At 38.2% G+C, this 26,225-nt stretch overlaps 1 protein-coding gene across 1 annotated transcript in view; it reads right to left on the bottom strand.

The window, feature by feature from the left end:
• The window catches only part of CACNB2 (calcium voltage-gated channel auxiliary subunit beta 2), a 517,878-nt gene that overhangs the window by 25,310 nt on the left and 466,343 nt on the right, over positions 1 to 26,225 (bottom strand). The window contains exons 7-9 of the mRNA XM_007936340.2: positions 20,523 to 20,656; positions 16,744 to 16,824; positions 16,216 to 16,274 (exon numbers count right to left, since the gene is read on the bottom strand). Of these exons, the coding sequence (XP_007934531.1) occupies positions 16,216 to 16,274; positions 16,744 to 16,824; positions 20,523 to 20,656 (274 nt within the window). The remainder of the gene's footprint in view (positions 1 to 16,215; positions 16,275 to 16,743; positions 16,825 to 20,522; positions 20,657 to 26,225) is intronic.

The following is a 26,225-nucleotide window of genomic DNA, read 5'->3' as shown; positions in this document are numbered from 1 at the left end:
GCTCTATCAGACCAACAAACCTGGTCTCCCTGTCCACCCCATCCCCCCTTTTTTTTTTTTAATGATTTTGAGTTTTGTTCCACATTGTACTCCCATTCTGTCCAGGATCTCCTACATAGATCCCACTCCGAGTGATTGATAGTGGTAGCTGGGCACCATCCAGTTCTGGTCTCACAGTCTTACAGGCTGAGGATCGCATGGTGTACCAGTCACTTGGAATAATTGTTTCCATGCATCTTTTGTTTTCTTCATTCTTCTTTGCTCTGGACAAGTAGAGAACAATTGTTGCATCTAGATGGCTGCTTGTAAGCTTTTAAGATCCCAGTCACTACTCACCAAAATAGATGTGGAACAATGCTTTGTGTAGTATGTTATGCCAATTGAGCTTAATGTCCTCTGTGACTATGGTCCCAAGTCCATAGGTCCAACTACTTTCTCCCTCTGGGTAGCTTCCTGTGGCCAAGAAGTGACTACAACCTTGTCCCTTGTCAGCTCTGCTATACACCTGGGAATTCTTACAGAACATACCAATACACTTGTAGAAACATTGTCTGTCAACCCTTTACATGGTCTTGAGCACACTCTCCCCTGCATAGACATACCTAATAGTTCAGCCTGCCACCCATCTATCCACCTATATATACATGTTTGCCTTCATTGTACAGTACTGTATGTGCAAAAGGGTTCATCTTTGTTGTCTGTACCTCCCATGCACCTCTCTGTGTCTTCCTCTTCCTCAGTGAAACCGTTTTGATCATTCACATTTGGTACATTGCCCTTTCTTCACCCAAATCAATACTTGTCTCTACCTATCTAGCAGTGTTCCCTCCCTTCCCCTTCTACTCCTGGTAACCAACAAAGAATTTATCCTTCCAAATATAAACCTTTCATTGACTTTTTACAATAACAGACTAATACAATATTTGTCCTTCTTTGATTGACTTATTTCACTCAGCATAATGTCCTCCAAATTCATCCATGTTACGCGGTGTTTTGCAGATTCTACATTATTCTTTAGCGTTGCAAAGTATTCCATTGTGTGTATGTACCATAGTTTGGTTATCCATCTTCTGCTGATGGACACCTAGGTTGCCTCCATCTTTTGGTTATTGTAAATAGTGCTGCAATGAACATGGGTGTGCATATATCTGTTCTTATCCTGGCTCTCACTTCTTTAGTAATAGAACGGCTGGGTCAAATGGTGTATCTGATTCCAACTTTTTAATGAATCGGCATACTGCTTTCCACAGTGGTTTGGTTATTGTAAATAGTGCTGCAATGAGCATGGGTGTGAATATATCTGTTCTTATCCTGGCTCTCACTTCTTTAGCAATGGAATGGCTGGGTCAAATGGTATATCTGATTCCAACTTTTTAACAAATCAGCATACTGCTTTCCACAGTGGTTGTATAATTTTACAGTCCCACCAGCAGTGTATGAGAGTCCCAATCTCTCTGCATTCTTATCAGCATTTGTTATTTTCTGTCCTGTTGAACTTTGCTACTAGTGCTGGGACAAGATGGTTTCTTATTGTTTTTATTTGCATCTCTCTAATGGCGAATTGTCTATTCATGTCTTCTACTCATTTTTTAACAGGATCATTTGTCTTTATGTCATTGAGGTGTTGGAACTTTCTATAAATTCTAGAGATAAGCTCCTTGTCAGGTATGTCATTGATGAATATTTTTTTCCCAATCTGTAGGTTCTCTTTTGACTCTTTTTGAGAAGTCATTGGAAGCACATAAAAATTTAATTTTTAGAAGGCTTGCTTTATGATCTAACATATAGTCTATCATGGAGAATGTTCCATGTGCACTGGAAAAGAATGTATATTTTGTTGTTGTTGGGTGAAGTGCTCTGTAGAAGTCTATAAGGTCAGGTTGGTGGATTGTACTGGTTAGCTCTTCTGCATCTTTGTTGAGTTTCTTTCCAGTTGTTCTATCTTTCATTGAAAGTGGTGTATTAAAGTCTCCCACTCTGACTGTGGAGTCATCTATTTGCCTTTTCAACTCTTTTAAAGTCTGATTTATGTGTTTTGGGACTCTTTCATTGGGTCCATAAATATTTATTATGGTTATATATTCTTGTTCAATTGATCTTTTAATCATTATATGATGTCCTTCCTTGTCTTGCATTGTGGATTTTGTCTTAAAGTCAATTTGATCAGAAATTAATATTGCCACGCCTGCTCTTTTTTGGTTGTGATTTGCTTCATGTATCTTTTTCCAACCTTTGATTTTTAGTCCATTTTTGTCTTTGTCTCTAAGGTGTGTCTCTTGTAGACAGCATATTGACGGGTTATGTTTTCATATCCAGTCTGCAATTCTCCATCTCTCGAGTGGTGCACTTACCCCATTATCATTCAGTCTAATTGTCGACAAGTATGAATTGGTTGCTGTCATTTTGTCATGTGTTTTTTCATGGTTTCTTTGTTCCATATAATCTTCTGTGCCAAGGTCATTATGTTTATAAATCACATTACCATTTCCTCTGTTGCTGTTGTTTTCATATCTGCTAAATATCTGTGCTTTTCCTCTTTTTTACTGTGATGTGACAGTTTATCATTTTTCTTTGAGGTTACCTTATGAATTATAATTTTCTCTGCACGTTCAGAACAGTCCATTCTATCTTGCAACTTTCTTGACTTCTCACCATTTAGAAATTCTGTAACTACACTGTTCTTCCCCTCTTTTTAATTTGTAGTTGTCCTCATTTGCCAATTGATGTCTCTGGTTCCCTGTTTACAATCTTGTAAACTTATTTTGGATACTTCTATAGCTGTGTTGGTTTCTGGGTTACGTCATCTTGTGCATTAATGATTGGTTGTTGTTTGGTATTATTGGTTTTCTGTTCAAAGGACTCTCTTTAGTATCTCTTGTAAGGTTGGTCTGGTTTTAACAAATTCCCTTAGTTTCTGCTTATCTGGAAATCTCCTAATTTCACCATCATATTTGAGGAAAAATTTTGCCGGGTATATAATTCTTGGTTGGAAATTTTTATCTTTCAGTGTTTTATATATACCATCCCATTGCCTTCTTACTTGCATGGTTTCTGCTGAGAAATCAGAGCTTATTCTTATTGGTTGTCCTTTGTAGGTAACTTTTCATTTTTCCCATGCTGCTTTCAGGGTTCTTTCTGTCTTTGGTTTCAATGAGCTTGATGATAATATGTCTTAGTGTTTTTCTTTTGGTGTCTGTCCTGTTTGGGGTTCACTGGACTTCCTGAATGGATTTATTCTCATCTTTCATCACATCATGGAAGTTCTCTTCCAACAAATCTTGGATAATTTTCTCAGTGTTTTCCTTTTTCTCTTCCTGCTCTGGAATTCTGATTACACTTAGTATCTCCTTTTGATTGTGTCCCACATAAACCTTAAGCTTTCTTCATTTTATTTTGATCTTTTTTCTGATTGATCCCTTTCCAAAGAAGTATTCAGGTTAATTGTCTTCAATCTCATTAATTCTGTCTTCCATTTATTCCATTCTACTCCTTTGCCATTTCAGTGTGCTATCTATTTCTGAAAATTCAGTATTAATCTTCTGGATTTCTATCTGTAGATTTTGTATCATTTCTAATGTTTCATTTATATTGTCATTTTATTCTTGTATTTTCTTCCAAAATTGTTCTAGGGATTTGTCTGTGCCTTCTTTAATTTTGTCAGTGTTTTCCTTGATCTGCCTCTCAATCCTTTGAAGATACCTCAGTACAATTCTTTTGGATTCCTTCTCAGGGAGTTCCAATGCTGTTTCTTCCTCAGGAATGTGCTGTGGGTCTGTATGCTGCTCCCTTGTTTTTACCACTTTATCTTGCTTCTTTCTGTGGACTGTGATGGTCTGTTGTTTCCAGGACATTGTGACACTGTTGTATTTATATCTCTGTTAACTGTTTGTGAAGAGCAGTTAAGGGTGAGTCAGGCTCTTCTTGGTGGTTGTTTATCATTGGCCAGTTGGTGGAGAACGAAGTGGTGGCTGTCACTGAGTGGAGCTGCAGTGGGTATGGTTGCGTAGTACAGGCACTTTTACTACCTCCCACTCAGACAAAAACAATGATCAAAAAACTATCAAAAAAAGTAAAAGGAAGAGGATGAAAAATATACCACACAAAGACACTGGAACAATCATCAAAAAAAGAAAAAGGAAAAAGAAAAGGAAAAAAAAAAAAAAAACCACACTATCTGGGGAAGAGGCAATAAGAGAAAAGAAGTAGATTAGTAGAACGTTAAAGAAAAAAATGGGAAAAAGACAAAAAGAAAACAAGGAATAGGTTTAACCATGAGAAAGAAAAAAAAGATGGGAATTGCAAACAGGGAATAAAGAAAAAGCTGAAAACTGGAACCTGGGAAAGGAAGAATAAGGAATAATAACAAAAGTGATAAGAAAATAATAGTAGTAATAGGAATAATTTTAAAACCGACAAAAAGAAACAAATGAAAAAAGAGAAAAAAATTGGGGCAGGGCCGGGCAGACTGGGATGGAATTCCTGCCGTCACAGAAAGTAGGTGGCAGTGAAAGATGGCCACATCTCCATTTACAAGAGAGTGTGGGGTATAAGAGTAACAAGGGGAATATCATACCTTTCCAGCCAGTCATGTCTGGAATGTCCTAGCAGTTCCCAGCAAGTGGAGCCTATTCTTGTTGTTGTTATGTGCCGTCGAGTTGGACCTGACTCATAGGGACCCCTCCTTGGGTTTCCAAGGCAGTATCACTATGGAAGTTGATTGCCCAACCTTCCTTTTGAGGTGTGGCTGGTGGGTTTGAACTGCCAGCCTCCTAGTTAGCAGTCAAGTGCCTTAGGAACTATGTTACCAGAGCTCCCAAAGCCTATTCTTAGGTCCTGGAATCTGAGAGAACACTGTCACTTTAAATATCCAAGATGGTCGAACTTCTTGTAAACATTCAAAATGGCTGCACCCTCTGAACAGGAAAAAACTCCACAGCTCTACCTGTTTGCCTCTTCACTGCTTCCTCTTTTATTCAACAGCCACTAGTGTGGTCCTCTGTGCAGCCCCCGGCTAGCAGGGCCAATTTTTAAGTTAATTCTTAGGTCCTTACACCAGTTGGCAAAATCCAAGCTGTCCGTGCCATCAGAATTGCTGACAGACTACAGCTTCCGTATGTTTTTTGGTGTTTTCATGCAGGTTCTTCTACTAGTTGGCATTTAGTCCACTTTTGTATTCTTCCTTTCAAAGCTCAGGATTATCTTCTGTATCTATATTAATTGGTTCCCTTTTTATTTGTTGAAGAGGGTCTGTGTAGTTTGCCTCCCTATTCCACCAGCTTACTGGAACCTCTCTGTAAATATAACTATTATAACACACTGGGAAACCAAAAAATTTACATGACTTATATGACTTGATTTTATTACAGCATTCTGGAACTAAACCCGCAGTATCTCTGAAGTATGCTTGTTAACTAATTATTTGAAAATACTTTTTTTTTCCTTTGTGTGTTTATGATTTTTTCATGAGGTATAGTAGAACAGGGTAATGCAATCTAGGATGCCTCAGTTGTAATGACTATGATAGGATTTCCTTTATGCTGAGCACCAATATGGTCAAAAGAGTAATTTATTCAACACATATGTATTGAGTGCCTATTACTGTCAATCACTATTCTGGGTGCTATGATGGAGCTTAAATTCTTGTAAGGTAGGAGAAAAATGGAAGGAAGTAGACAAACATATCTGATGTCAGATGGTGGTGAGTGCCATTAAAAACAATGCAGGACCAAGTGGCCATCTAGATGCAATGATGGGTCTCTCTTTGTTCAGAGCAAAGAAGAATGAAGGAAACCAAAAACGCAGGAAACAATTAGTCTGAGGGACTGGTAGATCATGTGAATCTCAGCCTATCTGACCACGAGACCAGAAGAACTAGATGGTCCACGACTACCACTGTCAACCACTCAGAAGGTGATTGGTACAGGAGATCCTGGATAGAGTGGGAAAACAATGTGGAACAAAACTGCAATGTAGTAATTACTTAGTGTGGCTTTTCTACCCATAAGTCATTTTAAACTCAGTGGTGGAATGAGCAACTGAGGAGCTCCTGATTGTAAATATTATCCACCTGGGTTATTTCTGTTGGGCGTGGCACAATATAATGTTCTGGGAGGTGCCCACTCTCTCTCACGTGCTTAGAGTTCTGATGCTATGATTGGCTAGTTTGGCCACTTTGCTGGGCTCAAAAGGAGGCTTCCTAGAGGCAGAACACTCTCTGACTTCTGGTTGAGGAAGATCTGCTGCTGAAAGAGACACAGGCTCCAGAGACACGCGTTGCTGGGAAAGAGATGCAAGAGACACGCATTGCTGAGTGAGACACCAAGGGACCAGCACTGCTGGGACAGAGACTGTGAGAGACTCTTGGCTGAGGGACAGTGGGCTGGGAGAGAGACTGAGCATTTTTTTCCTGAACTTGAATTGTAGCCTGTGGTGCTTCCCTAATAAACCCCATAATCTGTGAGTTCTGTGTGGCCACTGCAGCGAATTATTGAACCCAGGAGAGAGGTGGTGGGTGTTTTGGGAGGAACGGTTGGTGAAAGGGCAGGAGGGAGGCAGCATGTTTGGCCTGGCAGGAATAGGCCTTGGGTTACTGCTGGTAATCCTGTCTTCCTCTTGTGGGATTAGAGGAGATCATAACATCTGGCCTCCTCGCCCTTTTTGCAAAAACTCAAAATCATAAAAAAGACCAGGTTTGATTGATCTCATAGAGCCTGCTGAGACCCCAGAGACTATGGCCCCTAGCCACCTTTCAGGTCTGGAATTGAACTTACTCTCATGGCTTCAAGCCAAACAATACACAGGCATATGGGGTGAACATTTACGTCAGGGAGATACACCACTTGGAGTGATCAATCATGGGAGAACAGAAGGGCACTGTTTGTACAGGGAGACAGCTCAGGGGGCAATAGTGCATGGGAGAGAAAGATACAGGGAAGAGAGCTGTTACATTGTGGGGAATTGCAGTCAATGTCATGAAACAAAATGTGTATGAACTGCTGTATGGAAAATGAATTTGCTCTGTAAACTTTCACCCAAATCACAATAAAAATTTAAAAAAAAATGCAGGATCATTATGCAGGAAGAACTGGATAGTGCCCAGTTATCATTACTGAACATTCTGATTAAAGAATCTATGTTTTTGTTGTTGTTATGTGCCGTCGAGTCGGACCTGACTCATAGCGACCCCTCCTTGGGTTTCCGAGGCAGTATCACTATGGAAGTAGATCGCCCCATCTTCCTTCCAAGGAGTGGCTGGTAGGTTTGAACCGCCAGCCTTCTGGTTAGCAATAGAAGAATCCTAATCAAAAGGGAGGTGGGAAGAAGAACAGAATTTCAAATTCTCATGGACTCCAGACTTTCTAAGCCTTGTACGTTCAACGAATCCCTGCTATTGCCCTGAGAAAATCTTTAAACCTTAAACCAAAAATATCCTCTGAAATCTTCTTAAACTCAAAAACAATAGTTTAGCTTAACTAGTAAAAAATGTCTTCTTTGAACATTAAGGACTATCTGTATAGGATCAAAGAAGCGCTGGTGGTACAGTTGTTAAGGCATTTGGCTGCCAACCAAAAGGTCAGCAGTTTGAACCCACCAGATGCTCTGTGGGAAGAAGATGAATCAGTCTACTTCCCTAAGATTTGGGGACATTATGAGGCAGTTCTACTCTGTCTGATAGGGTTGCTATGAGTTAGAATTGACTTGATGGCTATGGGTCTGGTTTTTGGTATATAGCATCAAATTGACAAAATCAACTCGAGACATTAGATAGGAAGTTTAGGGGAGCTGTGAGTTTGTTAATTGGGGAGGAACAACTCAGAAAAGGATGGTGAAAATGGTTGCACAACTCGAAGAATACAATACATGTCACTGAATTGTCCATGTAGAAACTGTTGAATTGATGTATGTTTTGCTGAGTATATTCTCAACAACAACAAAACAAATAAACAAAAATGTAAAATAATGATGATTAATTTGGAGTGCTGTGGAGGGCATATGTTAGGGTGTTCAGGAAAGACTTCTCTGATAGTGACATTTGGAAAGAGACCTGAAGGAAATGAAGAAATGAGCCATATGGATATTGTGGGAACATTGTTCCAGGTACAGGGTACCCCAATAAGTAGTGGGCATTCTATTATCACAGCTGAGTGGGACCTGAGCACTGATAATGACCAGAGAATTGGGTCTATGGCTCCAAGAGCCCTGAACACTGACAGGGTGGCAACCTACCCAGTGATGAGCACTGTTCTGGGGATACAATTTTGACAAGACAGACTAAACCTACTCACAAGCATCTTACAGTCTAGCCAGTGGGGAGTATTTTCTGTAACCATACATTTTCCCCTCTTGTCCTCCTGATCTTTTCTTTCTGTGTATAGTATTGGGCGGCCAGGCTTCCACTGACCTACCTGTTTGGTTAGCTTTGTATGTTGCATAAAGATGGGCCACTATCCTACTTCCACCCTCAGTCTCGAGGAATTCTCAATACAGACAGTCTGTGAGTTATGAATAAGAGCCATTCCTAACTGTGCCTTTAAGAATGTGACGGTAAGTAGGAACAGGTACGTTTGCTTCTTAGTTAGCCTTAGTGTGAGAAATTTGGCTGCTAACCAAAACACGGGAGGTTCCAACACCAGCCACTGGAGAAAGATGAGGCAGTCTGCTCCGGTAAAGGTTTACAGACTTAGAAACCCTGTGGGGGTCGCTATGAGTAGGAATCAATTGATGGCAGTGGGTTTGTTTTTTTAAAAGTATCTCTCCATAGGAGCTCTGGTGACACAATGGTTAAGGCATTCAACTGCTAACCAAAAGATTGGTGGGTCAAACCCACCAGCTGCTCCATGGGCGAAAGATGAGGCAGTCTGCTTCTGTAAAGATTTACAGCCTGGGAAACCCTATGGGGGCAATTCTACTCTGTCCAATAGGGCTGCTATGAGTTGGAACTGACTCAATGGCAGTGGTTTAGGTTTTTAATGCAAGAAAAGGCCTTGAGCCTTTTCACAGATTTAAAAGCTGCACAGTGCAAGTGACTGTGATGAGGAATTTGTTTTGAGTAGGGGTTGGTACAACCATTTCAAAGTGAGGGCAAATTTATATAACATTAAAGGGCAAGATTTAGTAAATCAGCTGTCAGTAAATCAGATGTTCTTAACCCTAACTCCAGGATTGCCTGTACTTAGGGTTCCTCTAAGAAGCAGACCTTGAAAATCCTAAGAACAAAATTCTAGGGGACAACTCACTTCAGGTTAGTGGGTTACCTCATGGTGAATCAGAGTCATCATATAAGATTTTAATGTTAAAGATGCTCAAGTCCCACCGGAAAAATTTGGCTTCAATTAGTCAAGGATGAGACATACGACCCCCCCCCCAAAAAAAAAGCAAAGCACCAAACTCACTGCCATCGAGTCGATTCCAACTCATAGTGACCCCCATTGGATTTCCAAGGCTGTAAATCTTTATGGAAGCAGACTGTCTCATCTATCTTCCATGGAGTGGCTGATGGGTTCAAACTAGTGACCTTTTCATTAGCAGCCAAATGTCTTAACCACTATACCACCAGAGCTCCTTTTAGGATGAGATATAAGACTAGAGAATTCATTTTAAAGTGCATCAGAATCACCACAAGTGGTTCTAATAGTGGAAACAGGGTAAAATCACCACTTTAAAAGTTACCTCATATCTAAATAAATTTGGTACACCAGAAATTAAAGTGCTGTGTTTCCCAGCATTATTGATTTGCAACATTTTATCCTCAAAGAAGATTCGGGCAGAAATCTGGCAACACTGTACAAATCCCTACAATTTAGTATGCATTCCAAAAACTTCTCTGCTGATAGCTGACATTTTCAGTCACTGGAATGGAAAACTGAATTCATCACAGATGGTAGCTTTCCCTTCTGTCCTTAGTTTCCTTGTTAATTTACCTGTCATTGTCCTACAAGGTGGATTTGAAGATTGCTTTGTTTACATGACACAATTAGTTAGGGTGGATTCGATTTTAAATAGGCTACCCTATTTCACACAACAGAAAACAGCACAATGATTTATCATCTCTTTCTTGACCTGTCACACGTATGCTATTTAACAGCATGCAGCAAGATTCTGACAACTTTCCAGGGCTTTAGTAAATAAACATAACTGGGTTTAAGAACAGGAAAGGAACTGTCAGCTTTAGGCTGACAACCCAGAACCTTTCATCACCAACATCTTCTTTCATATTTTCTCCATCTTGGGCTTATTTTTAAAATTTTTTTTTTTTTAGGTTTTTTAATGGATAACTAAGAAGTAATTCATTTTTTCTCCTTTTAAAACTAAATATATGTATAATATATATAATACATATATATTATATATATGTATAATACATCATATATATAATACATATATGTATTATATATATGATGCTTGTGATGAGTTTCTATTCTCTATTGTTATCATGGTAAAGGAGATCTGGTACTGCAGTGGTTAAGGCATTAGGCTGCTAACCAAAAGGTTGGTTGTTTGGTCCCACCAGCTGTTCTGCAGGAGAAGGATGAGGCAGTCTGCTTCCATAAAGATTTACAGCCTTGGAGACCCAATGGGAGTTGCCATGATTTGGGGTCAACTTGACGGCAGTGGGTTGGTTATTGCTGTTTTAGTAGAGTCAATGATTAATGCACTTCACTGTTAACTGGAAGGTTCAAATTTCAAGTCCCCTCAGAAGAAAGTTCTGGCTGTCTATTTCTGAAAAAACGTCAGCCACTGAACACTCTACAGCGTGCAATTCTATTCTGTCACCTATGGTGTTGTCATGAGTTAGAATCCACTTGATGGCAACTTGTTTGGTCTTTTTCGGTATTCCTCTCTTGACTTGCCAAAAGCAAAGCAATTTAATGATTCAGTTACTCTGGACAGTCGTGCCATACATTAAGAAGTTAAATTTTCAGTTGGCTTTTTGAAATTCAGCCTTATGAACCCCACATACTTCACTCTGAGGATCACTAATTGGTGATCGCAGGCCTAGAATGTTGAACTCAAGTTTAATGACTGAAGATGAGACAAGGCAGGTCCATCAAAAAAACCATATGGAAATTAATTCTGGCCAGAAGCAATAGATTGATAAAACATTCAGATGTTTTGTTTATTTGTTTCTAAAACGAAATCAATCTGGATGGCTGCTATTTTAGAATATGAGTCCAAGATACACCCTCTGCCTGGAATCTATCTTCCAAATTCAAAACTTATCCAGGTTTAAATAGAAGTCAGGAAATTCCACCCCATTTCCCCATCTCTGGCATTAGGAAAGGGTGGTGGGTTCACTCAGTTATGGAAAGCATAGTGCTTGCTCTAGCAGAATTTTTTGCTGTGCGTGCTCATGTAGACATTTCCAAATTGTGATCTCTGACAGAGCCAAGAGTAAAGAAAAGCTAAACAGGGCAGATTAGAGGTATGCCTTTCATACATGGCCAGTGCCTGATAGCCTTGGATCAAGTCAAAAGCTACATTTCCTGGCACAAACTAAAACCATATTTCATAAACTTATGGAAAATAAAAACCTAATTAGGAGCATTTGGTGAGGTAGACCTTGAATATGATGTCTTTTTATACCTTGAAAAATAGAGTGTTTTCTTCTGTCCCTTTCAGTCCTTTGTTTGATCATTTACTAAATATTTGTCCTACTATAAAAGTTTCCCTCCCTACCTTTGCCTCCCCTGCCAAAAGTCAATAAAAATTAGAAGCAGGCATGGTCACAAACAAAGTACTATATTAAGAAATCTAAAAGAATGATGAAACCTACAGATATGATTTGTTGTACTTGTTTTGTTAGGATGAGAGAAGGAAAAGAATATGGAGAAGAGAGATACCAAATACACTTTTAAAAGTATAGACCGAAAAAGAGTTGATTCCTTTGAAATGCAATGATGGCAAAGAATACTGAAAATATCATAGACTGACAGAAGTACAAACAAATCTGTCCCAGAGGAAGTGCAGCCGGAATGCTCTTTGGAAACGAGAATGGCCAGACTTCATCTCACATACTTTGATCACGTCAGAAGGGCCCATTCCCTGGAGAAGGATGTCATGCTTGGTAAAGTGGAGGGTCAGTGAAAAAGGGGAAAGACCCTCAATGAGATGGACTCACACAGTGGCTCCAGCGATGGGCTTAGGTATAGCAAGGATTGTGAGGATGGTGCACGACTGGGTAGTGTTTTGTTATGTTGTACAAAGGGTCACTATGAGTCTGAACCAACTCAACAGCACCTAACAAGAACAACAACAGAAATGGGAGGGAAAATTACTAACTAGGTAGATAGGTATTAATTTAAGTGAAGGGAAAGGCAATATACAAAAACTGACAACTAGCACAAAATCACTAACGAAAAGGAAGACATGGAAAAGTACACAAGAGTTAAACACAACAAAAGAAAACACTATTACATACACAATACTGCATTATCAGTAATAACAAACATTAATCTATGAGTATCAGATACATAGGTAGACTGGAAAGATGAGCAGCAAATGGTAGGTGAATGGAATTATATTCATGGCCATATATTTGTTTGGCAGATAATATTCCTACATATGTATTTATTGTATGTGATGTAAAAATGTCTATATATATATATATATATATATATAAAATATACACACACACATACATACATATATGTACACATATATACATATATATTTATATAAGAGCTAATGGGGGGCAAAGTTATGAAACCTTTTTCGACATAACCAAACATCTCGAGGGAGTTAGTTGCCGGGCTCAGGACCAAAGTTGCAGGGGACCATCAAAGTCAATTGACATAACAGAGTCCACAAAGATAATTTCTATACCCTACTTTGGTGAGCAGCAACTGTGGTCTTAAAAACTTGGGAGCAGCCATCTAAGATACAACTATTGATCTCTTCTCATGTGGAGCAAAGAAGGAGGAAGAAAATAAAAAATGCATGGAAATAATTAATTCAAGGGACTAGTGGACCATGTGAGCCTCAGCCTCCATGACACTGAAATCAGAACCAGATGGTATCCAGCTGTCACTGTCAACCACTCTGAAAGGGATCACATTAGGAGATCCTGAATAGAGTGGGGGGAAAAAAAAAAAAAAAACTCAATAAAAAACAAAAGATCAGGCTTACTGATCTGATAAAGACTGGTGGGATGCCTGAGACTATGGCTTAGTTACCCATCAAGCTTGGAAATGAATTCATTACCAGGGCTCAACTTGAAGTCAAACAACACACAGACCTATGAGGTAAACAGTTACACCACGGAGGTATGCACTCATTAGAACAATCAACCGTAAGAGATCAAAAGGGCAGCATTTGCCCAGGTATAAAACTTAGACAGCAGGAACAGACAGGAAAGAAGGACAAAGGGAAATGGCAACCATGGGGAGGAGGTGGGAAGAGTGCTGTTTCATTGTGGAGACTGTAATCAATGTCACAAAATAAAATGCGTATCAACTATTAAATGGAAAACGAATTTGCTCTGTAAACTTTCACTAAATCACACACAAAAAAAATTAAAAATTAATTAATTAAATAAAAACTCTTCCCCTATACTGACATTCCACTATTAATCACTCCTCCCTTTATATTACCTGTTCCTTGTACATATGCTTGTCAACTAGACTTTTCATTTATTTGTTTATATTACTGCTAGAGGTTTCAATTTGTGGTTTACATATGAGCTTCTCATAGATAAAGACAATGTCCTCAACATCTCTTGTGTTTCTCTAGTAGAGAGTTCCACAGTAGACATTCATTCAACCAACAATCATCCATTTTTCATACCAAGTTCTGTTCTAGGCACTGAGATCATATAGTTAACAAAACAGAGAAAAATTTCTACACTAGTAGAGTATAAATATACAATAAACAAATAATAAGCAAAATACATTAATGTTCTATTGAAGAAAATGCAGGGAAGTCACACAGAGAGAATGTGTGTGTGCATGGCATGCACGTGTTCTTGTGTGTGTTTGCACATATGCCAAGGAGATTATCTGAGGGAAGAGTATTTCCTAGCAAAGAGAACTGTAATTGCAAAGGTGCTAAGGTGGGCATGTATCTGGCTATCTGCAACAGCCACAGGACAAGGAAGGAAGTATGACAAGAGCAGAATGAGCAAAAGGGAGAGTTGTTGCTGTTGTTAGGAGCTACTGAGTTGAATGTCAACTCAGAAACCCCACAGCACAGAGAAGAACTGCCCCATAGGGTTTTCTAGGCTGCAAGTATTACAGGAGCAGATTGCCAGGTCTTTAGTCCCATGGAACCTCTGGTAGGTTTGAATCTTTAGGTTAGCAGCCCAGTGTTTAACCATTTCACCACCAGAGTTCCCTAAAAGGAAGAGTGGTAGGGCATAAAATACAAATGTAAGAAAAATATGGGTCATGTGGAAGTGCAAACTATGGATGGTCTTGTAGGCTATCATGGTTTTCCCTCTGAGTAAAACCAGATGTCACTGGATGGTTCTGAACAAAAGAGTGATAAGATCCAGCTTATGATGTAATAGAATCATCCAGGCACTGACTTGAGAAGAGATTTAAGTAAGAACTGATAGAAGCAAGGAGGTCAATTAGGAGGATACTGAAATAACCCAAGGAAAAGATGATGGTGTCTCGGACCAAAAGGATAGTAGAGAACGTATAGGAAGTGATAGGATTCTGGATACATTTTGAAAATAGAGATAACTGAACTTGGATATGGGATTTAACAGAAAAAGAAGAGTCGGGGATGAGCAGTGACCTGGGATTGAAGGATGTCTAGGGCCTGCAAGATAAAGAAACCATTCACTGAGACAGGGAAGATTATGGGAGGAGAAGGCTTTCAGGGAACTTTAGTACTTAAGTGTGAGAAGTCTATTAAATATTTTAATGGTACTATTGAATTGGCAGTTGGATATATGGATCTGGAATTCAGAAGAGACCAGCATATGAAAAATATTTAAAAGTCTGATACTGAATGAAATCATCACCGAAGTGAGCACAGACAGGAAAGAAAGAAGATCAAAAGACTTCCTCCTGGGCTCTCCAAGATATCTAACTGATGAGCAAGAAGGAGCTCTGGTAGCCTAGTGCCTAAGGCTCAAACCCACCAGCCACTCCTCAGAAGTAAGGTTGGGCAATCTACTTCCATAGTGATACTGCCTTGGAAACCCAAAGAGGGGTCACTATGAGTTGGCTCAACTTGATGGCACATGACAACAGCAGCAGCAGCTAGTGAAACAGAAAGAAAATGAGGAAAGTGTAGCTTCCAGAAGACGAGGCATTTCAAAGAAGATAGAGAAGCCTACCCTGTCAATTATTGCTGAAGGTCAAGTAAGATAAGGACTGAGAATTCACCCCTGGATTTAGTAATAAGATCTTGACATGACTGGTTTTGGTGAGTGGGAGAGGGGATAAACTATAAATGGAGTAGGTTCAAGAGAGTGAGAGAGAGCAAGTATATACCATTCTTTGAAATTTTCTGCGGAGAAAAGGAGAAAAATGAGAAAGTAGCTAGAGGGAAATGTGAGGTTTAGTTTTTGTTTGTTTGTTTTAAGGGAGAAAGAAATGGTTTTTTATGCTGATGGAGTTTCCAATGGAGCAGGAAAAAAAATGATAAAAAGAGAGGGAAGCATTATTACAAGGATGTCTGGGTAAGCTGAATAGGGTGGGGATGGGCAAAGGATCTCACACTCATGTGTGTGGATTGGCTATTTCTAGGGACATAGGAATAGAAGAAAAAACATGCAAGTGAATATAGGTGTGGTGGGGGGAACTCTTGAAAGTTCTCCTCTGTTTGCTTCTACTGTTTCAATGATAGAAAAAGCACATTTTTCAGGAGAGAGATGAGGAGGGGGTGTTAGAGGTTTGAGCAAAGAAAAGATGGTCTGAAAGCCTTTAAAAGATTTGAAAAATGAATGGAAAAGGCATATTCAGTATGCTTGCTGGACAGAAAAAAAGAGTCCATTTGGTCATGCACATAGGATGAGACTGGTTTGCATGGCTATGGCCAAGTGGATGCAGATGTAGGAAGAGAGTGAGCTAGGTTATCCACAGCTGGGGATGTCCTCAGCAAATATGGCTAATATTTAACAAATAAGGTTGAACTGAATGAAATTTATTTCCAGTCACTATATATACTTCAGAGGGTAGTTTTCTCTGGAGATCATATGCCTGTCCCACCAGGATTTTGCCATTTTCAAGATGAAATCCACAAAACCCAGTATTCTGAAATACTCACCGCCCTTCAAATCTGTGTTTTAAAAAATCAAACAAAGCTTTCTGCATCATATCCGTCACCTGAAATTGAGCAAGCAATAGATTAGAATATGACAAAAATATTACTAATTATGATCAGAGAAATTTCACTCCTACTAGGAATGCGTGAAAACTTGGGATTCATGTTTGGAAAAAGTAATAGGGGAAGTTGCTACATTTCTCTGTTTCTGAGTCCCAATAAAATGAAAACAGTTTTGAAAAGTGCTCTGAACTTAGATGCTGTTTAAAGACAATAGATTACATTGGAAGTGGTTTCCATGACCATCCACTTGGTGCTACTTCCCTGATCAAATATGATGTCGCTAGCCAAAATCTCTAAAGCAACAGGTGGAAAAACAAAACACTAAGCAATGTACGCTACAGCTTGAAAAACAACATGTAGCTTGCTGCTACAAGCTCTGTAAGTTCTAAATTCAAGGGTTGGGAGAGGGAGGTAGAGTTATGAGATCAACAAGTGAAGGCAAAGTGTGCAAAGAGGGCAAATACTCACCTCATATCCCTTCAGGGAAGGGCCCACAAGAACTACTGGTCGCATAGAAGGCACCACATCATAAGGAGGAGTGTGCTCTGTCTGCAGAAAGAGGACAGACAGGAGGTCAGATGCTCAACAGGCAGAGAGAAGGAACCTATTTCATGTATAAGGTTCTAATTTCTGCACTCTGTGATACAAGGCATTGGCTTTCCAGGTCCCCCTCCTTTTCTTTTTATTTGGCTCTTTTCTAAATAAACCCCAAAATCAATGGGTTTATTTTCCTAAGGCTTCCAAGTTACTGAGTTGTCTACTGTTTTCTTGCCCTACTCAAAAATGCTTTGACATCTTAGTTCTAAAAGCAGGAGGTGTGATTTTGAACAAAAACTGGTTGGTGGAACAGACAGAAAAATGTCTCATGCAGAATAGGTGCTTTAGGCTTGATGACAAGTGAATATTTCTTTTCAGATTCATTTGAGTTTTCTGAAGAATCAAAATGATCATACTTAACAAGTTTAATTAAAGAGGAAAGAAAGGTTTTTTTTTAAATCACCTCTGTATCTTAGACATTTTTCTTACCTGCATAAAATCTAATTTCAAAATATTAAAACTTCCACTACCAAATATTTGGCAAATTCAATTTTACTGTGAGATTCTAAATTAATATATAATAGATTTAAATTACCATACATACTTGCTCCACTAACCATTAATCATAATCACTCTTATTCATATCTTATTAATTAATGCTTTTGGATTTTTGGTATCTATACCTCAGTATTTAAAAATTCAAATTGCACATTTATGTGTCTTGGGGGAGAGTGGTTAATGTATGATGATACATTCAATCAGGCCTCGGTGGTGGCCTCAAAAAATTTATTACCAACTTCCATATCTTAATATGCGTCCCAGGATATTTTTAGGTAGTATTTCTGTTATATAAATAAATTATATCTTTCTATACTAATTTCATTTTTTTTTTTTGGATGAGTAGAGGGAGGAGCTAATTTTGGCAGTGATGTCTAAAAGTATTTCAAATATTTCCAGCTTAAATTATTAAAAATTTCTCCAAAAAATTAGATAACAGCCAAGTTGCTTGATATATTATAATCAGCTATTTCAATAGCAAGGAAGGTTAAATTGACCCCCAAAGTGGCCTTTATTTTAAACTCAGGAGAGAGAGATATATGGTCTTAGATACTGGAAAAAATCTAGATCATTGATATATGACTATTTGTACATTAAAGAGTATCTGAAAAAAACACATTTTTAAAATCATTCGGACCAAAAAAAAAAAGCTTTACACTATTGTAAGAATTTATTTGATAAAGTGATGTATAAGTTTGAATCTATTTTTTGCATTGGGCTCTTGCTCAAGAGCTTAAAATTGCTCATTACAAACTTTCTGGCTTTGATTTTTAAGTTGCTTCAGGGGGGAATTAAAAAGCATTTCAAATTCAGAAGCTTCCTCTATCAATGATTTTGCCAATAGCCATAGACAATATAATCAGAAGGTAGAAAATACTATTGTGACTGTGCTGTCAAATTTTACTGCTTAAAGCTTTACCTAATGTTCAAAATTAATTTGAATAGATACAATAAAGGTAGAATACAGGTTCTGAACAGAAAATTAAAAACAAGACAGACAGAATACAGTGACAATACAAACACCACACAAGCACCACTCTAAAGCAATCTAAAACATGGAAAACAATCCCATCATTGAATCTCAGGCTCTTTTTTTGTTTATGACCTCTACATTGAAGTTCACCACATTATCGATAACATAAGAAGAATGAATACCAGTGCCGGAGGCATCATAAGCATATTTATTAAAATATTATATTCATACCACCTGGGATCATTCTGACAATGATTAGAAGCCAAGTCTTTGTAACTATGCAGGGTTAAGAATACCTTTTCCACTATTGTAATTAGGAATGTAAATAGTTTGATGCATGCATTTTAGTAACAGCTACTAAGAAAATTTATTTTATATCTTTAAGTATCAAGTGGCTCAGTACTGGATAGGCCTTTGGTTCCTTCAATCTGTTAATGTCAAACTAGCAAAGGGTTACCCATGCTGGTAATCAACCATCTTCTTAATCAACAGGGTAGCTACAGAAATTACCTTATTTGATGGAATATTGGTACTTTGTGGCCTATTTGAAAATGACAAAGACATTTTTATCTGCTTTTTTCAGCTAAAGCCATTTTGGTCCAATTCTTTAGTGAGAAAAAAAAAAAAAAAACCGTGATGAAATATACATTTTAAAAAGTTTTGAAAGGGTAAGCTAGAAACTATCTTGAATATACATAGTGGTTTTAGTTCATGTTACTGCTCTGTAAAAGTCCAGAGAGGCTTAGAGATGCTTATTTCTGAGCTTCTGAACTATGAATACTTCTAGTCATTTGACTGAAAGTTTTAGCTGTGACAAGAACATGGGGTCAGAGAAGATGTTTCCTTGTTATGGATGACCATCAGATTGGGACTTCTGTACTACCACAAAAATCTCAGTGTTTTAGTTTTTGCCCAGACGGCTAAATTCTTCCATTTAAAGCAACCAAATGTTTTAAAAAACAAAAACTTCACAGTTCAGTATCCGATGCTTCATTAATGACTTTAGAGTTCTTCCACAGAGCAAAATATTTGTTTGCAGGGGAACAGGGTTCAGCATGTTGAGAATTAAAGGATGAGCATAGATACTTTACAACTAAGCGTCAGTATATACCCATGATTGTGCCAGATTTAGTATCATTAGAAAGTGTAACTATAAAAGACCACCTACTAGCTGTGAAAGGTGGTGTGTGAAAGAAAGGAAGAAATGGAAATTGGGAGGGTCCTTAAAACCAATGTTTTGAAGCTATAAAAACATGCTGAGAGAAAACAGACTTTTGTCTGCAGTGAAGAGAGCTCAGGAATAGCCTATATTTTCCAGTCAGGGGACAGGTAGTAGAATCACTATGTAGCACCTTGGTTGGCCAGTGGCAAAGGCTCTACTCATGACCACTGTCCCACTGTCCAAGAGGTGAGATGCTGAAATCTGACTGATGGAGAAGGCAAGAACATTGGGAGAGTATTTATATATGACAATAGGAAAAACTCACAGTAAACCGCCAAAACAAGCCTGCAGTTTTCCACTGGTCTTGTTCATCTGCAGATTTTGCACCTAGTGGATTAGAAGTTTAAATACTGACTAAATTAAAAATTGAATTTTTTTTTTTTTTAGTACAAGCTATGTATCTGGATATCATAAATCAGCATCTAATACTTTTTCTAATATGCTTGATTATAAGTTAAAAATTGAGGGGAAAAAAGAAAGAGACACAGACAGACAGAACAAGCATGCACAATAGAGGTGCATTATATGGAGTTGTCAGTGTTCGACATCCTTGAATGTTTTAACCATTTCCCTCGGTGGTATATATTATTCCATCAAAAAGGATAAGTACTGTAATGGTGCTTTAACAGGTCAGTCACTGAATTTAGTTGGTTTGAAATGCATGGACTCAATTAGCTGTTTGATAGGTTCTTTTCTTAGGGCAGAAATGATTGTATTTAATAAAACTGTGGAAATTAATGCTAATGATGCCAGTGGCAGGATAAACACAGCTTATGTCAATGTAAACTTACCGATTTCTGCTTCTGCTTAGCTACAGCAGCATGGAAAAGAAACAAAGAATAACAAAGCATGCATGTTATTGGCTTGTCAAAGGACGCAGACAGTCAAACAGGACTAGAAATGTGACGCAGTGCAGTTGAGCAGGTGGACAGATGGGAGCTTGGAAGTTCATGTTACCTTCTTAAAGAAGGGCATTCTTTTCTCTTTGGAGTGGGGTGACGTTACACTGTTTGCACTGGGTTTAGGGGAGCGGTGATTTGCTGGAATATCATTTTCTTCTGCATCTAAGCCAGTAGCATCTATGTCTATAGCTACATACAGACAAACAATTCAAAAATCATCAGGGGGACAGGAGAGGAAAAACAGGTTATAAAGAAAATAAAATGAAATAAAACAAAACCAACTATCATACAAGATCTATCATGAGTATGCAACATGGCACATCAACAAGGTAAAATTTAAAGGCAAAGCACATTAGTGCAATCGTAATCAAATCTAACAACACAGAAATATTCTCTCACAATAGGTGTTTGCTTGGACAAATCAGTTTTACGTGACATCTTTTCAATAACGTATTTTGAGAACAATTTTTAATTAGTTGTTTCAAATATAATGTTCATCTTTTCTGGGTCAACTGTATAAGAGATTAGGATGTACAGAATATTTCACTTAACTTCTTACAATGTCTTAAACCCAACTTTTAGGTAATAAGCAATTTCATTGGAAAGTTTTGTAACAATGTGGCTCAGATTTCCCTTTTTGCTTCATTTTACGTGAAAATAAGGGCAATGAGAAAAGGTTCATTAAAAATGCAAGAGGCATTTGAAAGAAACAGAGTACACAAAACTCTAGAACCAGCCAACATGAAGGAATCATATGGCAAGTAAATGATTCAGGAGGGTTTTGGGATAGACAGAATTAAAATGATTTCAAGATGATATGTGTACCCTTCGCTGAAGACCTAACTGAAGTCTCATTGTAGAATACTGTATCTAATGACATCCAAATAAAATTAGTCTGAAAAAATGACATAACAAGATGCTTGCTGACTGATATCCAGCCACTGGGTTCCACACAAGAGGCAGAGTAGATGTGTGACAAGCATCCCAAGCAGATATGCCACTCGTGTCTTTGTCTGTAAAACAAGGGTTTTAGGCTTGTTGCTCAATGTGCTTTCACCTTTGAAATCTTTTGAGCTGAAAATAGAGCACTTGAAAATTAAGTTTTAAGCGGAAAAAGAAGATTTGTCATCTCATTTCACAGTTTATAACATCTGTCCACATGCATTTATTACAGAATTTCATCTCCCGTGGAATCAGAGCTGGAAAGCATTCTAATGATCAACTTTAACTCTCTTATTTTAACATGTAGAAGATGAATTCTTAGCAGTTAAGGGATGTGTTCTTGCCAAACAATTGAGGAGTCAGAGGTCTCCTGTCCCTGTGCCTGCTTATCCTTCCCTCTACCATGCTGACGCTCCAGCTGGGGTCCATTCTCAGTCCCCTCGTACCCTTTGAGTTCCCTTTGCTTTCCAAATGGGGCTGTGTTTGACTTAGGAACAATTCCTAGGGTCAGGGTATCACAAAGCTGTGCTCACTAGGGAATAATTCTATGGTTTAGATTCAGTCAAGTAGAAGAAAAGAAATTTTACTTACCATAGGAAAGCTTCATATTATACATATTAGCTCTCTAACCAAAACCACAGCAAATTCAGATTTAAGGAACAAATGACCATTTTGAAATAACAGGCAGCTTGGTATTGAAATCCTGTTACTATTCCCCTGTGATATACAAGTTGAATTGGTACTCACAGTAGTGACTTCTAACCTTGTTATTGATGGAAGATCATCTGACAAGCATCACCTTATTTTTCAATTTTGAAATTATTATGGATATTAGATGATTCAGCCTTTTGAAAACTAGGCTCTCTTTTTTAATTGTTCCTTTTCCTATGATTAGGTAGAAAACCTGTCAGGGAGCAAATACCTGGCACTGTCTGCATAATATTGCAAATACCAGCTATTGTTTGCATAATAGATGAGGTACGATTTTCCCTCAAGTGAAGGTAATCACGGACTGAATTAATTCCAGATATTCAGTTAGACTTACCTAGTAAATATGCCTTCCTCTTTGTTCCATCTCTATGCATATTGATGACCTAAAAGGTTCAGTACATGATGTGTGGCTCATTCACTAGAAGATGTGCCCATGGATCTGGTACAATAGTGCATTTTAGCGCTTAAGGCATTGTACTGCTAACCAGAAGGCTGGCAATTCAAACTCACCAGCCACTCCTCAGAAGAAAGACTGGCAATCTACTTCTGTAGAGATATCTCCTTGGAAACCCAAGGAGGGGTCGCTATGAGTTGGAATCGACTTGATGGCACTGAGTTTGTTTTTTGTTGTTTGTTTGTTTTATAGCAAACTCTGCTCACATAAGACAGCTTTGTTACTTTTTTTTTTTTTTTAATTGTGATTTGGGTGAAAGTTTACAGTGAAAATTCACTTTCCATCCAACAGTTCACACACACTTTGTCTCATGACATTGACTACAATTTCCCACAATGCAACAGCTCCCCCCTTCCACTTCCTCCCCATAGTTACCACTTCCCTATGTCATTCCCTTCATACACTCCTGCCCCCTGAGCTGTCTCACTGTGCATACACAGTTCTTCTATTCTTCCATGATTGTTCTCTCCAAGGAGTTGATCTACCTAGTGTAAATATTCACCTCATATGCCTGTCTTTTGTTTGGCTGGAAGCCACAGGAGTGGGTTCAATTCCAGACCAGAAGGGCAGCTAGGGGCCATAGTCTTAGTGGTTCCATCAGGCTCTATCAGACCAGCAAACCTGGTCCCTTTTTTTCCCAAATGATTTTGAGTTTTGTTCCACATTATTCTCCCACTCTATCCAGGATCTACATAGATCACCCTCTGAGTGGTTGACAGTGGTAGCCGGGCACCATCGTGAGTCACCAAAGTCGCCTCGTTGGCAGCTGATTTTTTTAGCTGGATGTCAGAGTCAACAGAACCCTGTGCTGGCAAAGTTAATGAATTGCATTTCTATTATCTGTCCATTGAATCAAGCTTGCTGTCATTGTTGGATGTATTTTTAAATTTTTTTTTTTTTTTTTCCCAAAGAGTGGAAACAAATCAAAAGTTCAGCTATGACACTACACAGATGTTTGGCTACTCACATACACATGTAGCCTCAGTCAGGTTTGAAATTTACCTGGATTTGGATACACAGGCTCTATATCCCAAATAGGGAACTTCCCAATTTTTTAGTTTTGACTTCAATACAATGAATATTTTGGTTAGCTTAAGTCTAGATTCTAGCATCTAGATTCATTGTGAAACACAGAGAATGCTAAAATATTTGGATACTTTCAGAATACCTTTAAAAAACTCTAAGGCAGTTGAGCATTTCAACTCTTCAAACTTCTATAGAGTTACTTAGATGGAGATGGCTCTCCTTATACAGAAAGATTACTCTCTCTTTTTTAAATTTCATATTTGTATTTGCATACCTTGGTAAATATTAGTATTTACCTGAAAAAATATGTTTATACATATTTGACAATAGTTTTTTTCATTTTTCCTCACTAGCATGCATGCCTTTTTTTTTTTTAAGAATTGTTGGACGTTTCTTTAAAACTTTCATTTTAGTTTAATCATAGACAATTGAGTCAAGTTGAATGGTGGAGTTCAGAGGAAACATGTATGTGCACATGTGTGTACAGGCTGGCTGCACTTGTGCAACTAACCACGACTGCCCCATTACACCGAGGTGAAGTGGAACTTTCCACAAATTTTCGAAAACATTCATGTGTATTTGTTTTAGGAAGGTAATTTATTTTCTTAAATCTAGTAGCAAGTAAGAGGAATTGTAGATGGGGCCTATGGGAAACAGTAAGATGAAAATTACCATTGCAAACCAATCCAAATTTGATCGATTACAGTTTTCCCATAGGGATGGGTGGGAAACCTCTCTATAGAATTTTCTCCACTTTTCCTTTAGATCAGTTGAACTACAGATATTAAAATTACAGTCGGGTCCTGGTAAGGCAATTATAAATTTAGTAGCTGGTTGTATTTTCAAATCCCCTCAGTCACAAATTTTTCTATTTTTTCCTAATCTTTGTATTCAGAAAGGTTATTTCAAAGTTTTGGATCATATAAAACTTTAGCTATCCATTGCACATTCTGTTTTAAGCAAGTTAATTGAACTCTATATTTAGTTATGACAAACACGTGGCTACAAAAATAAAATATTATTTTACAAATACATTAATGTATTCTTCAAAATGCATGCAACTTCTTTCCCTATTGCCAAGTGACTAGAAGGGTACAGTGTGGCTAGAGAGAACAGAGAACTTGTCCCGGTCTACAGAAGTTGGAGCTGCATCAATTAGGCTGTGACTCTTAGCACAGAGTGATACAGCACTTATCCTTTTCAGGAGCCCAGTGAGGATCCTCAGGAGTCTCTGAAACAGTCTTTAAGATATATAGAAAATGTACAAGGTTTATATATTAATGTGTGGAATTTAAAAAAGAAATTGAGATGGAGCAGGGATAAGGCTCTTTGCCTTATGCATTCAGGGGATACCTACTTCCCAGTGATAAAGAAAAAAAAAATAAGCTTCATATAATAGTCAAAAGGCTTCAATTTTCACTTTATACACAGTGTTTTATTTAACTTTGGACAGCTTAGATTTACTGCAAGTTTTAAGTACAGGCAGTCCCTGGGGTTATAAATGTTTTACTTAGCAACAATTCCTAATTGTCCTTTAATGTTATGTAAATTTGCCCTACCTTTTGAGTAAGAGCACCCTAAAATTAACTTATGGCTCGCAACATGAGTTGGTGGTTATGCTAAGACCTGAGGCCAAAAACTCCATTTGGAATCAAGTAAGTTCTGTATCAAGAAATGCAGCCTGTCATTTCTGTGACTCTCCACTGTACCCTGAGAAAATTACTTGGTAAACAATTTTAGGGAAGAATGTAATTGTGTTTGCTTAAGAGTTTTACTTGCTTAAGAATGTTCAGAAAACCGTGTCCAAAACAATTCTGAGAACAGATGCTTACTCAAGATAAACTTTAAAATTACACGTTTCTCCTGCAGTCACACAAGGAGGGTCTCATGTTTGGTTCAAGGCCAGATGTATCCTTTTTTTATAACCATTACCTAAATGTCAACCAATCACTGAATTTTTATTGAAGTCCCTTATTATTTCTTACAAAAACTTCCTGAACTTTTTCCTCCTTGGATCACTGAGTCCAGAATCCTCCACACCTTGTGATTCCCAATGTGCAGATTGCTTTTTTCTATTCCTTCCATAAGACTCATTGCTTTAATTTCAACAAAAACTCCAGTTTGCTCTTTTGACACTTTGAAATGATTGAACCAGCCCCTGCTTGCAACAAATTCTTCATCACAATCAACTTTTGCCTTACACATGCAGCTTTCAAGTCCTTGAAAAGGCTTCAAACCTTTTCTTGTACTAAAAAACCAAAAACCAAACTCACTGCCATTGAGTTGATTCTGACTCATAGCTACCTCCATTGAGTTTCTGAGGCAGTAAATCTTTACCGAAGTAGACTGTGCCATCTTCCTTCTGCAGAGAGGCTGGTAGGTTTAAACCGCCAACCTTCTAGTTAGCAGTCAAATGCCTTAGGCACTGTGATAGTTAAGGTTGTTGTCAACTTGGCTGGGCCTGGTAGAGTGGCTGGGCAGCTGGATGTAGTTATTGGCAATCAATCAATTCCATGGTTGAATCTACTGGAGCAGCTGAGTAGCTGCTTTAGGGATGTGCTCTGTTTTCAGTATATAAGCAGCAGCTTTCAGGGAGGTATCCAGCTTTTTGGCACGTTTGAACCC

The sequence above is a fragment of the Orycteropus afer genome, unplaced genomic scaffold, assembly GCF_000298275.1.
Source record: "Orycteropus afer afer isolate SDZICR_OR568_19922 unplaced genomic scaffold, OryAfe1.0 scaffold00035, whole genome shotgun sequence".
Taxonomy (NCBI): domain Eukaryota; kingdom Metazoa; phylum Chordata; class Mammalia; order Tubulidentata; family Orycteropodidae; genus Orycteropus; species Orycteropus afer.
The sequence above is the reverse complement of the archived record's forward strand: the minus strand, read 5'-3'. Positions and strand labels throughout refer to the sequence as shown.